The following is an 11,965-nucleotide window of genomic DNA, read 5'->3' on the forward strand; positions in this document are numbered from 1 at the left end:
GACTTTATTTTACTTTAAAGGATTCTTAGGAGTATTTTAAGGACTGTTTTGTTCTTTAAAGGACTAATCTATGACCAACGGAAGTATTATTTAGTAGCTGTATATTTCAATTAGATAGGTTACTAAGTTAGTTAATTATTAGTTTTGTTTTCTTTATTAGTGATAAATTTTAGAAATCATGTATCTATTTGTTTTTAAAGCACCTCACATTTCGGAAAACCATCCCTTGGATCTCCGCTGGAAGTGATCCAATGAATGGTTTCCAGACATCTAGGAAGAACTTCACCCTAGATGGTGGTTTCAACCTAAGAGACTTGGACTTCAGACACAGCAAGGTTACCAATTGTTTGTGCCACATGCCAATCGAGGGAGCAGAGGGTTCTAACCAATGCGATAAGATGCGATGTTTCCCAACCAAGCAGCTCTGGTAAAGAAATAAATTACCTGCCTTACTCACTAGTGGCGAATCCACTGATTTGCCCAGTAAACACACCTCAGCTGACCCCTCCAAGTTTATGGACCACCAATGGCCTACCTTCGCAAAAACCACCGACCAAAATTTTTGGATTAAAGGGCAATGCCACATTACATGACTTAGTGTCGCATCCAAATGGCCACACTTAACGTGACTGGCAATCTCAGCCCAAAAGGCCTGTAGAGGGGAGTAAAACAACCTATGTAAGAGTTTAAATTGCATCTTCCGGTAAGTAACCCCTTCTATTGACCTATACAAATCATGTACCCAGACGAACAGGTCATCTTCATCAATTGTAATGCGCAAATCACTTCCCCAAGCAGAAGCCATTGTTGCTAAAAACTTATATGAGGTAATTGAATGCAGATACTTATATAGGGGCGAAAGAGCATGTTTCTCTCCTGGGCATAACCCATAAAATCTTTGAAAGGGCCTGGACGAATATTGGACCAATTGTAGCTGAAAAGTGGCCATAATATAGCTTTTAATTTGAGAAAATGCTAAGTAATGATCTTCTTGCAACCCCAGGTGGGAGATACAATAGGTAAATGAGTGTACTTTTCTGGATTGTAAATCAATAAACAGTAAAACTGATCCCTTATGTGTCACCTCCCATTTCCTATATATCTCCAACTCATTCCCCGGTGGGAAATCCAGGTTCCCCTGCCATGGTAACACAAAGGATTTCTCCCATGGTAAAGAAAGATGAGTTCTCAAGAACTTCCATGCTGCCCTAGCCGCCTGGATCCATGTGGAGGTTGCTAAATATTTGGGGAGGGCTGATCTTGTCATATGTAAAATATAGGGCAAAGAAAGTGGAGCCGCCAGTGCCCTCTCTAGCTCCTTACCAGAATATAAACCCTTGTTCCCCAAACAGTCTCCCACCTGACGAAGATTGCACGCCAAGTTATAAAAACAAATATTAGGGAAGTTACTCCCCAACTTCCTTGGGAGTCATGAGTTTAGCTACGGACATTCTAGGTTTCCACCTTTTCCAAATAAAAGCTAGCCAAATCCAAGAGAGAGAGTAACAGAATATCTTTCCGGGAGAATATGATAGGTATCATCTGCAGCAAAAAAAAGAGTTTGGGAAGTAACATCATTTTTATGAGCGCTATACGTCCCATAAATGAAACTGGGAAATGCATCCATTGCTCACATGAGTTCTGATTTCCGGTAATTTAGGAGGAACATTGACCTCATACCACTGTTTGGGGTCCTTATGTATGTAAATCCCTAAGTATTTTAATTTATCCACTGCCCACCTCAAGGGGAAATTAACCCAATCACCTTGTAAGGTACCAGAGAGAGATCTAAAACCTCTGATTTGTCCAGGTTGAGTTTCAGTCCGGAGAAGCTGCCATACCACCTGAACAAATCTGAGGTCCTCGGTAAAAATTCTCTCGCTTTAGGAAGGAATAATAAAATATCATCCACAAAAAGCAGAACTTTGGAGAAGGGAATATTCCCCAGTTTACCTGCTTCATCTGTCTACTTTGTCAAAAGATGGACCAGAGGTTCAAGTGTTAATATAAATAACATTGGGGAGAGTGGGCACCCCTGTCTAGTATCTCTAGTAAGTGAGAAGAACTTAGAGAAACAACTATTTACCCGTACTCTGGCGGCAGGGTTAGAGTATAAGATGTAGATGGCATCAGGAATATGGCCTTCTGTACCGAATTTAGGAAGAATAGTCTGTAAGAACTTCCAGGAGACCCTATCAAAAGCCTTTTCGGTATCAAAACTGATGAGCACAGGGTCTTGAATCCCCAGTCTCCTCCAACTTTCTAACAACATTAAAACCCTTCTAACATTTAGTCTAGCCCATCTCCCAGGAACAAATCTCACTTGCCCCTTGGCTATAAGACAAGGAAGAAACATCTTAAGCCTGTTAGCAATCACCTTAGCATTGTTACGCCTGTCGGTCGCAGATGGCTGTGACCTCTCATGCTCACCTCTTTTCTCCATACACCGTAAGGCTGGGAAGAATGGCGGTCTCTGCTAATCCCCGCCGACCTCTCTGGCGTTCCCAGGACAGCTTGGGCGCTGCCGACTGCCATCTTGGATCCAGAATTACTTGGGCGCGCTTGCAGAAGGGCCTCCTTTGTACACGTCATGGTGTCCCCTCCCGATGACGTCAATCTGCTATTGTATTTAACCTGACCGGCCCTTGCCTTCTACGAGTTAGCAAGGAGTTCCATCTTGCTGAATCCACCTCATTCTAGGATGTCCTGTTCCTGACTTTGGTCTTGGCATCCAACGCTCTGAGTACCTGCTCCTCGGGTGCTCCCCTGTGTTCCTGGCTATCTGCTCTTCGGAGGGTCTATCAACCTGACTGCTTCCAGACCTGCTTCTTAGGTCTCTCTCTCTCTTGGAACCATCTCTTGTGAGTACCTCTTCTGACTACTACTATATGAGCTGTATTGAGGATTTCCCGCGGTGTACCCCGTGCCTCGGGCCACTGCCACCTTTCCTTCAGTAGAAGCTATTCAGCATTTCCTGCCCTGCAGAGTATTGACACACCAACTACGGGAGCCACTTCCGGGTTGCGGCATCTCTACCAGTTCTTCAACATCTACTGTACAGACATCCTCGACATACCCCGCTCCGTGGGCCACTACTAGATCTGTATTCCTGAGGTGCCTACACTCGTCAGAGGGGATCCCCGAGGTACTCCGCTTCGCGGGTCACTACAGGATCTTCTCATCTGTGGCTTCGCTCTAGGTATTCCCCATTGCTCATAACTGTACTATTACATCCCCAGCTCTGTGGACATTACTTTTTCCTTCCTTCATAATAAAGTCTCTACTTCTAGCTGTGTCCCACTGAGATTATGCCTGCTGACGGTGAGGCTCACAGGACTTCTCCCTGTGGACAGAGACACCGCTCATCTCAGCCCAGGGTTCACATTGTTACAAAAAACATAACAGATTGCGAAGTCCATGGACCCAGCTCAGGTCTCAGCCATCCGGGCTATCCCTGGCCTGGTCCATCATCTGGCTGAACAGCAAAGGACATTAGAGACTCTGGCTAACACCTTCAATCAGCTAAGTTCTCGACTGAACGCTGCATCTCTGCCTGACAAGGCTACCGCCTCTTCAACTGCTGGACCTATAAGTATTTCTATGCCCTTGCCTGCACCCACACGTTTTACAGGTGATCCCCTATTATGCAGAGGCTTCCTGAATCAGTGCTGTATGCACTCTCCTTACAGCCTACCTACTTCCCAGACGTAGTGTCCAAAACTACATACATCCTGTCTCTTTTAGATAGGAAAGCCCTGGCTTCTTCTCTCTGGGAGCGTAATGATCCAATCCTCAGTGATTTGATGGGCTTCCTTACTCTCTTTCGTTCTATGTTTGATGACCCCGCTCGTAAGACCGTTGCTGGATCTGCACTCCTACACCTCCAACAAGGTACCAAACCTCTGACTGACTATGTTATTGAGTTTAAAACCTTGGCCTCTGAGTTACATTGGGATCTGGGTTGTCTGCGGACTATTTTTCTGGAAGGTCTTAACTTTAGAATCAAAGACGAATTAGCAGCCCGTGAGCTCCCTGATACCTTGGACTCCCTCATTGATCTTGCGGGACGAATTGATCGTTGTCTGTGTGAGCGGTCGCAAAAGGTAAAGGGTCCTAAGATAATAACACCTGGAGTCCCACGCTCTCCTCCAGCACCGGTGTCTCAGACCACTTCCATATCCAGTATCAAGGAGGAAGAACCCATGCAATTAAGCCACAGTCACCTCACAGCCAAGCAGAGGCGTTATCGTAGAAGATTAGGCCTCTACATGTATTGTGGGCAACCTGGCCATGCAGTTCCCTCCTGCCTATCTGTCCAGGAAACTAGCAGACCTAGGATCCACCAGAGGACTCCTCCTAGGTCTAACTTCTCCATCTCCTCCACTGACTCTTCCAATCTCCATAATTTCAAATACTCTCGAATTCCACACATTAGCCCTAGTAGACTCCAGTGCCAGGGGAACTTCATACTCAGACAAGAACATATTCCTTTCCAGATCATATATATATATATATATATATTGAAAAGCACCGGTCCAAGTACAGATCCCTGAGGCACTCCACTGTTTACCCTTTTCCACTGAGAAAATTGACCATTTAATCCTACTCTCTGTTTCCTGTCTTTTAACCAGTTTGTAATCCATGAAAGAATATCGCCTCCTATTCCATGACTTTTTAGTTTTCTTAGAAGCCTCTTATGAGGGACTTTGTCAAACGCCTTCTGAAAATCCAAATACACAACATCTACCGGTTCACCTTTATCCACGTGTTTATTAACCCCCTTCAAAAAATGAAGCAGATGTTAGGCAAGACTTCCCTTGGGTAAATCCATGTTGACTGTGTTCCATTAAACCATGTATTTCTATATGCTCTACGATTTTGAGAATAGTTTCCACTATTTTTCCTAGCACTGAAGTCAGGCTCACTGGTCTATAGTTACCCGGATCGCCCCTGGAGCCTTTTTAAAATATTGGTAGAGCACCTACGAATCCCCACTGTCCGGACACCTACGCCACTGCTGCTATCATCCATACATGGTGAGCCACTTCCTGGTGAGGTCTCTTATTCTATTCAACCTATTCATCTCCGCACAGGGTAGCTCTACTCGGAGACCATCTCCTTCCTGGTCTTGGATAAAGCTATACACCTGATAGTACTTGGATTACCATGGTTACAGACGCACTCACCCCAGTTTGATTGGAACACTTTGGAACTATCCCAATGGGGAAGAGATTGCCATGGGAAATGCTTACAAGTGGTCACTCCCATGCCGTGCCTGACCACTACCACCTCCCTTTCATGCCTACCTCAGCAATATTCATCCTATCAAGACGTATTCTCTAAGAAGGCAGCAGATACTCTGCCCCCTCACTGATCCTTTGACTGCGCCATCAATTTAGTACCTAACTCCAAACCTCCCAGAGGAAGGGTGTACCCACTTTCTCTGTCTGAGACCCAGGTTATGTCAGCCTTTATTCAAGAGAACTTGGCGAAGGGTTTCATTCGGCCTTCTAAATCTCCAGCCAGAGCCGGATTCTTTTGGTGGTGAATATTGTGGGAAGCACTCCAGATCTGAGCTGCAGGCTCTGGAGTGTGTTACCCTTACTCTGGGGTTAGGACTGGAAGGAGAGAATAAGAGGGGGAGAAACTGGGAAAAAGAGGGGCTCAAAACTGGAAAGCAAGCAGGGGTGTAAGAGTGGCGTGTGAGGTGGATGGATAAAAAAAGGAAAGTGAGCAAGGAGACTGTATGCAGTGGCCGATGGGGATATATTATGTCATAGAACATGCGTAAACAATATTGTAAAAGCAAAACTTAGTTTACTAAATGTTGCTAATATATGGATAATGAATCAGCAAATATAAGTAATATAAAAAATGAACACAGTATCACAGTAATGTATTTAAGCCTTACATAAATCAATGCAGGTAAATAGGATTATATTAATACAGACAGAAATAATATACAAAGGACAATTCCCTCTTAAGTCTTTCTTCTACAAGCAATGTCCTTGAAAACCTGGAAGACTGCGAGCCCACAGACCCCAAAGAGAACCAGCTGTTTCGCTCTTTTCTCTCTTGGATCATCCAAAGAAAATGGGCAAATGAAATTCCTTCTATAACTTATTATCTCTGACTTTAGACCAGTGTCTGCAAGTTAGGTGTTTTAATCTGCACTTTAACAAAAGATTTACAAGCAGCTCATTAGGAAAGTATTTCAGTACTTGTCTCTGCTCTTCCCAGTAGTTAAAAGAACTAGAAGTCTTTTGAAGTTATCTTGACTCATTATCAGCTCATTGGTGCCAGGGAGTCTCATGAATGAAGGGGGAAACAAAGACTGTAATAGTATCATACCTTTCAAATATTGTACTTAAATTAAATTAAATTATTGGGGCCTGTGCTGATCCATAGCTCTCTTCACGTCAAAGTTTTCCGGGGATGTAGCTAAGCTACCTAAAATTATCTTCTTACAGAGACCTGAAATATAGCCCCAAAAAAATGCCACACCCTTAAAAAGTAGTCAAAAAAAAAATCACAACCCACAAAAGCCTCAAATTTCCCACAGCTGATCTTCAAAATTAGCCCAATTGGGCGTGAAATCCACCCAACAGGCAACACTGCACAAACGAAAACCAAAGCCAGGAGGTTTAATGAAATGAAAAAAATTCATGAACTTGCACTATTTATTGAATAACACATAAGAAAAGCAAACAAAATTATAATTCAGTTTTCTTAATTTAAATCCTAACATAGATATGGTACCCCACAAAAAAACAAAACAAAAACACATATGTACAAAAATACACAACTAATTGGGAAGATTGGTTTAAACCAGTGTTTCCCGACCCTCTCCTGGCAGCATACCTAACCAGGTGGGTTTTCAGGATTCCCACAACAAATATGCACGCTTATGGATATCCTGCCAACCCAACTGGTTAGGTATGGCTCCAAAAGGAGGCTGGGAAAAGCTGCTTTAAACTGCTCCCTCTGAACAGCTAAGTATCAGTTATACTGAGAATGTCAAAGTATCATTTTGCACAGAATGGGAGCACATTGGTCTGGTCTACACGGGCGCGTGTGTGATGTCATTTGTGATACATCAGAAATCCCAAGAGGTGGTGTGTGATGGCACCACTGTTGCTAATCTTAAGGTGGCTCCTTTTAGGGTAGGGACATATCTCTGGGGACCGGGGGAGAACTATGCATGCTGGAAGGATGGATTTATTCCCGACTGGCTTGCACAGCCTCCTGCAGCTTGTTTTGCGGCACCAATCCAAGGGATCCCAGGGCCTCCAGTAACTGCTCCTTGGCATTACCAATGAAATTATTACGCAGGAAAGCTGGCAGTCCACCAACACCATCCCGCAGGGTGTAGAGGGGTACGCGGACCAGCCCCATCACCTGTAACCAACAGAGGAAATCAATGGCACCAGGAATTATGCAAACAGAATATGATGGCAGATGACGGTCACAAAGTCATTTCGCAGAAATAAAGCTTAACAAATTAAAACTCTATATATATCTCTTATCTATCTCTTTCTATATACGGAGCACTGGAAGCGTATATTAAGTGTAGTTTGCGCTTCCAGCGCAGCTTTGACAGAGGCTGCCTGGACGTTGCCAGAAGGCAGGTAAATTCAGACCCCACTTCTGGCAGGGTTTTTAAGGGTTCGGGGGGGAGGGAATGGTGGTGGGTCCAGCAGACAGTTAAGGAAGATGATGGTGGCGAGGATGCAACAGTCATTTCAACTTGGCAAGGGGGGGAGGGGGGAGATCCACAGCGGGCCTAGGTAGATTATATCAAGGTGATATGAGGTGGGGAGTACAAGGCTGCTATGGCCTCTGTAAAAATTGATGGCATGGGAGGAAAGCAGGCCACAGCACCCTGTACCTAAATTGTTTTTTTTTTTTAAGTTTTCCAGCACTACTTACCCAGAAACCTTTTGAAGATATCCGAGTAAGTAGCTAGTTATCCGAAGTCAGCCATCTTTAGACCTGCTAAAGTTATCCGGCTAACCTAGCCAGATAAACCCGATATTCATCTAGATTAGCTGGATCTCTCAGTTTTTTCTTTATCTGGCCAGATAAGGGCTGAATATAGTCAGCTATGCTATCTAGGCTGATAACTGTTAGATTATCGTCTAAATGGCTTTTGAAAATGGATCCCATTTCAGGTCAGAATTCTCAGGTTAGTCCTAGATAGGGATATCTTTCTATTGGACTAACCTGAGATTTCTGACCTGAATAAGAGAGCTCTTGAAAGCAAAATGTATTAAGTTAAGTCCAACAAGAAGGTATCACCTACATGTTTTTTTGTTAACTTTTATTTCTGTGCTCTCAAGTGGACTAACATGACAGTCAAACTACTTTATACAAGCCATTTTAGTCCATGCTAATTTTCCCTTCCCATTTTAATGCTACAAATCCTATTTGATTTACAGACTTTACCCTTACCACTCCTGAGGATCCTCTGTGCCTATCCCAGGCTTTACCCCTCACTCCTCTGGGCTTATCTCAAGCCTTCTGTGAATTTTGTTTTATGTTATTGAGTTTGTTCATTTTCCAACAAATTAAATAAAACAAGTATAATAACAGAAGAAGAAACAAGAAAATAATAGCCATCCCATAAACTAACTACATTCTAGCCTACATTAAGGGAAACAGACATATTATCCAAAAAAGAAAACAAAACACAGGAAAATTAAGAATATTTTATATTCTACCCAACATACTTATCCATCAGCCTTGTCCTTAATAAAGGTTTCAAGATGCGATAGGTCAATAAAAACAAAATTATTTTTCTTATTTATCACAAAGTTCTTCTGTGAATTCTGATTATATTTTCACATCTATCACCTCCACTGGGAGACTGTTTCATGCATCCATCTCCCTTTCTGTAAACCTGGGAAAGAAATATTCCCTTATCTTACTTTTTGAGACTGGTACCAGCTGCACATCAAACTCCTTTTTCCAACTTCCTTTGCACCAAAAAATGCTTTGAGATATTTGAATGACTTTATATTCTTCCTCTCATAGAGCTTTTAATAGAGATTCTTCAGCATTTTGGTAACCTTTTACTGAACTGCCTATATTCTATCCTTTTGGGGGTGCAACTTCCAGAACAGGATACTCCAGATGAAGTCTCACCAATAACCTGTACTAAGCCATTATAAAACTTTTTAATTTGTGGCAATTCTTCTCCCTATGCACACTACTATTTTTTCCAGTTCTTACTATAGCCATGCCACATTGTTTGAAAAGCCAGAGATCATTAGATATGATCACCCCAAGATGCCCCTACGTTTGATTGCTATCAAGTGTTTCACCCCCATTATGGGCTGTATCCCAAATGCATAATGCACTTGTTTGCTTTAAGTCTTAATTGCCAAATTTTCTTAGACCACTCATTTTTTTCTGCTTCAAAAGGAATGGTCAGCCTGTTAATGGAACAGAGAACAAGCACACCTCCAGCCCATGCTCCTTGGCACTCAGAGCCCCTGCCTCCAGCTGCTCTAGCTGCTCCAGACTCAGCCGCTTAGCATAGAAGTACCCCACAATCTTCTGGGGATGCTCCATGACCCAGGAGCTGATGTAATCATTCTCCGTCACGCGAGCAACACCAACTCCTAGTCCCATCTCCTCAGCCAATTCACGGTTCAGACCTTCTTCCAGGGAGGAATCCCTTGGGTCCACAAACCCACCTGGGAAACCCAGGCGTCCATCAAAGCGCATCTGCATCTGTGAAAAGTGCAAAGTAAAAGAACAGAGCATTGAGGTATTTTTAGTCCTAGCTTCCGGTACTTTAAATCAGTGCTGCAGGTGCCTAAATACACCAGGATAGGAGCCATCAGAAATCGAGATCTGACCTAAAATCTTACTCCTTCAACTGAATCACTTCACCTTAGACGGTGCGGATCCCGGGGAAGAAGTGGGTTTTCCGTTCTGCCATCCCGCAAGGTAGAAGCGAGAAAGAGAGTCAGAGACAGATGGGCAACGAACCTGGAAATAGTGGTGGGAGAATAGTGCACAGCTCCTGCCGCATCAGCTCCGTCCCACCAGCTCTCCTAACTTAAATGTTGGTACGGGACCCTCCAAATTGCGAAGCCCAGGGCGATCTCCCGCCCACCAAGGACGCCTCTGATCTTAGCTCACAAACTGTAGCAATGAGAAACCGGTGACATCAAGAGCTCCCACCCCATTTTGGAGCATGCAGATACAAAGTCTCAGGCACACTTTTATATCTCTGAACAGAAAGGCGTCCCAAACATGCACTTAAGCAAATCCCGGATTCTCTATCACCAAGCTTCTCTTTATGCCCCCCACCACCAACTTTACTATCTGGGTTCTTGGCCCCGCCCATTGGCTGAAGTCCCGCCCCTGAAGGCTCGCGCCCCTCTCACCAGCACCACGTGACGGACCGGCACGCGACCGAAAACCTTGTGGGGGCTGGGCGCGTGCAGCAGTACATGACAGGCGCGCTTGTATTCCGGCCCCGGCTCCGAGCCAGGATTAGGCCCCGCTCGCCGCACAGCCGCCATCCGCTAAGACAGACAGACCGACGCACGCGGGCAGTACTTTCACCCGTCACACATTTGTTCAGCCAATCACTTCCACGCCGCTGCAGGATCCAATCAGATGCGGCGTCCCGTACGGGGCCAGGTAGAAAGAGGAAAGGGCGGGCATTATACAAGTTATCATCCAATGAAGAGGATAATGGGAACCTTATTAGCCAATCAGATGCTGTGGTCGGCAATTTCTTTCTTTCTTTTTTTTTTATTCATCCAATCCCGCGCCATTTAAAAGGACAGTGGAGTTGCTGTTTAAAGAAGCAGCATTTGTAAAAGTCCTTTCAATAACAATACATTGCTTCCTGCTGCTGTGGCTCAAACTCCTCGGTCTCCTTTTTATCCTAACATTTTTATTGATTTATTACTCACTCTCTTACTGTAGTAATACTATGACTACTACTTAACATTTCTATAGCACTACACGACATGCAGCGCTGTACAAACGTATAAAACTACAATCCCTTCTCCATAGAACTTACAAGTATTCAAAGCAAGGTACAGGCTTACTGATTGGTTTACATCATATCTTCTATTTTGATTCCAATTAAAGGTGTGCACATTTTTTTTTACTTTCTCTTTATTAATTTTCAAAGCTTACATTTCAAGAAACCTTGATACAAAAAAAAGACTGTGAATAATTATACAGAAAAATCAAACAATGAAAATATGAAAGGAAAAAAATAGAACAAAGTATAATTTCACTTCAGACCTCATATAGGGGGAGATTTAATCAGGAAATAGACTCGAAATTTTCCACCCCAAGATAATTTACTTATTTGCTTTTTTATACCGACATTCAATTCAAAATATCACATCGGTTTACACTGAATAAAATTGTCATCAAATATTATTGAGGACAGAATACAGTAAAAGTTAAAAAAACATTAAGTATGAAACTAAAAAACATCAAATTAAAAAACAACAGATTAAAAGTAGATCTATATAAAACAATAACCTATTGTTCTAAAACAAATTTAAGTATCTAACAAGAAACAAAGGAAAAACCATAGAAGAGGGATGTAATCTATTAAATTTCTTGGGGGAAAGCTTTGATAAAAAGCCATGTTTTAAGGTTTTTCTAAATGAAGGTGTAGAAGGGTCGGTTCTTAGCGGTGATGGTAGGGAGTTTCATAGAGTAGGACCAATTATAGAAGCAGCCCGGTTCATAGTAGCTGTTTCGTGAATTTTTTTAGTAGGGTGAATAGCGAGTAACCCTGTATCTGTTGAGCGTAGATTTCTAGTGGAAATACATTGATATAGGGGTTTTTGTAACCAAGAGGAGTAATCATTGTATAAAGCTTTATGAACAATAATTGAGAAAAACTCTGTTTCATCTGTTAGGAACTGCTATCCAAAATAGACTGAGGTGGATTCCTATTTTGGAGAAAACCTTCCAATTG

The 11,965-nt window shown here is 43.0% G+C and overlaps 1 protein-coding gene across 1 annotated transcript; it reads right to left on the reverse strand.

Moving 5' to 3' along the window:
- Nucleotides 1–6,662: 6,662 nt before the first annotated feature.
- On the reverse strand, nucleotides 6,663–10,638 carry NUDT16 (nudix hydrolase 16). The gene is made up of 3 exons (XM_029609613.1): nucleotides 10,398–10,638; nucleotides 9,463–9,735; nucleotides 6,663–7,398 (listed from the first exon to the last, which is right to left on the reverse strand). The coding sequence occupies exons 1-3, from the start codon at nucleotides 10,533–10,535 to the stop codon at nucleotides 7,219–7,221; spliced, it is 591 nt and encodes a 196-aa protein (XP_029465473.1). The 5' UTR covers nucleotides 10,536–10,638; the 3' UTR covers nucleotides 6,663–7,218.
- Nucleotides 10,639–11,965: the final 1,327 nt, after the last annotated feature.

The sequence above is a fragment of the Rhinatrema bivittatum genome, chromosome 1, assembly GCF_901001135.1.
Source record: "Rhinatrema bivittatum chromosome 1, aRhiBiv1.1, whole genome shotgun sequence".
Lineage (NCBI taxonomy): Eukaryota > Metazoa > Chordata > Amphibia > Gymnophiona > Rhinatrematidae > Rhinatrema > Rhinatrema bivittatum.

Coding starts and splice junctions, on each gene's coding strand:
- NUDT16 (XM_029609613.1), bottom strand. CDS start 10,535: ATGGCGGCTGTGCGGCGAGCGGGGCCTAATCCTGGCTCGGAGCCGGGG. Junction 9,736..10,397: donor CGGTCCGTCACGTGGTGCTG/GTGAGAGGGGCG, acceptor CACTTTTCACAG/ATGCAGATGCGCTTTGATGG. Junction 7,399..9,462: donor CCAAGGAGCATGGGCTGGAG/GTGTGCTTGTTC, acceptor TGTTGGTTACAG/GTGATGGGGCTGGTCCGCGT.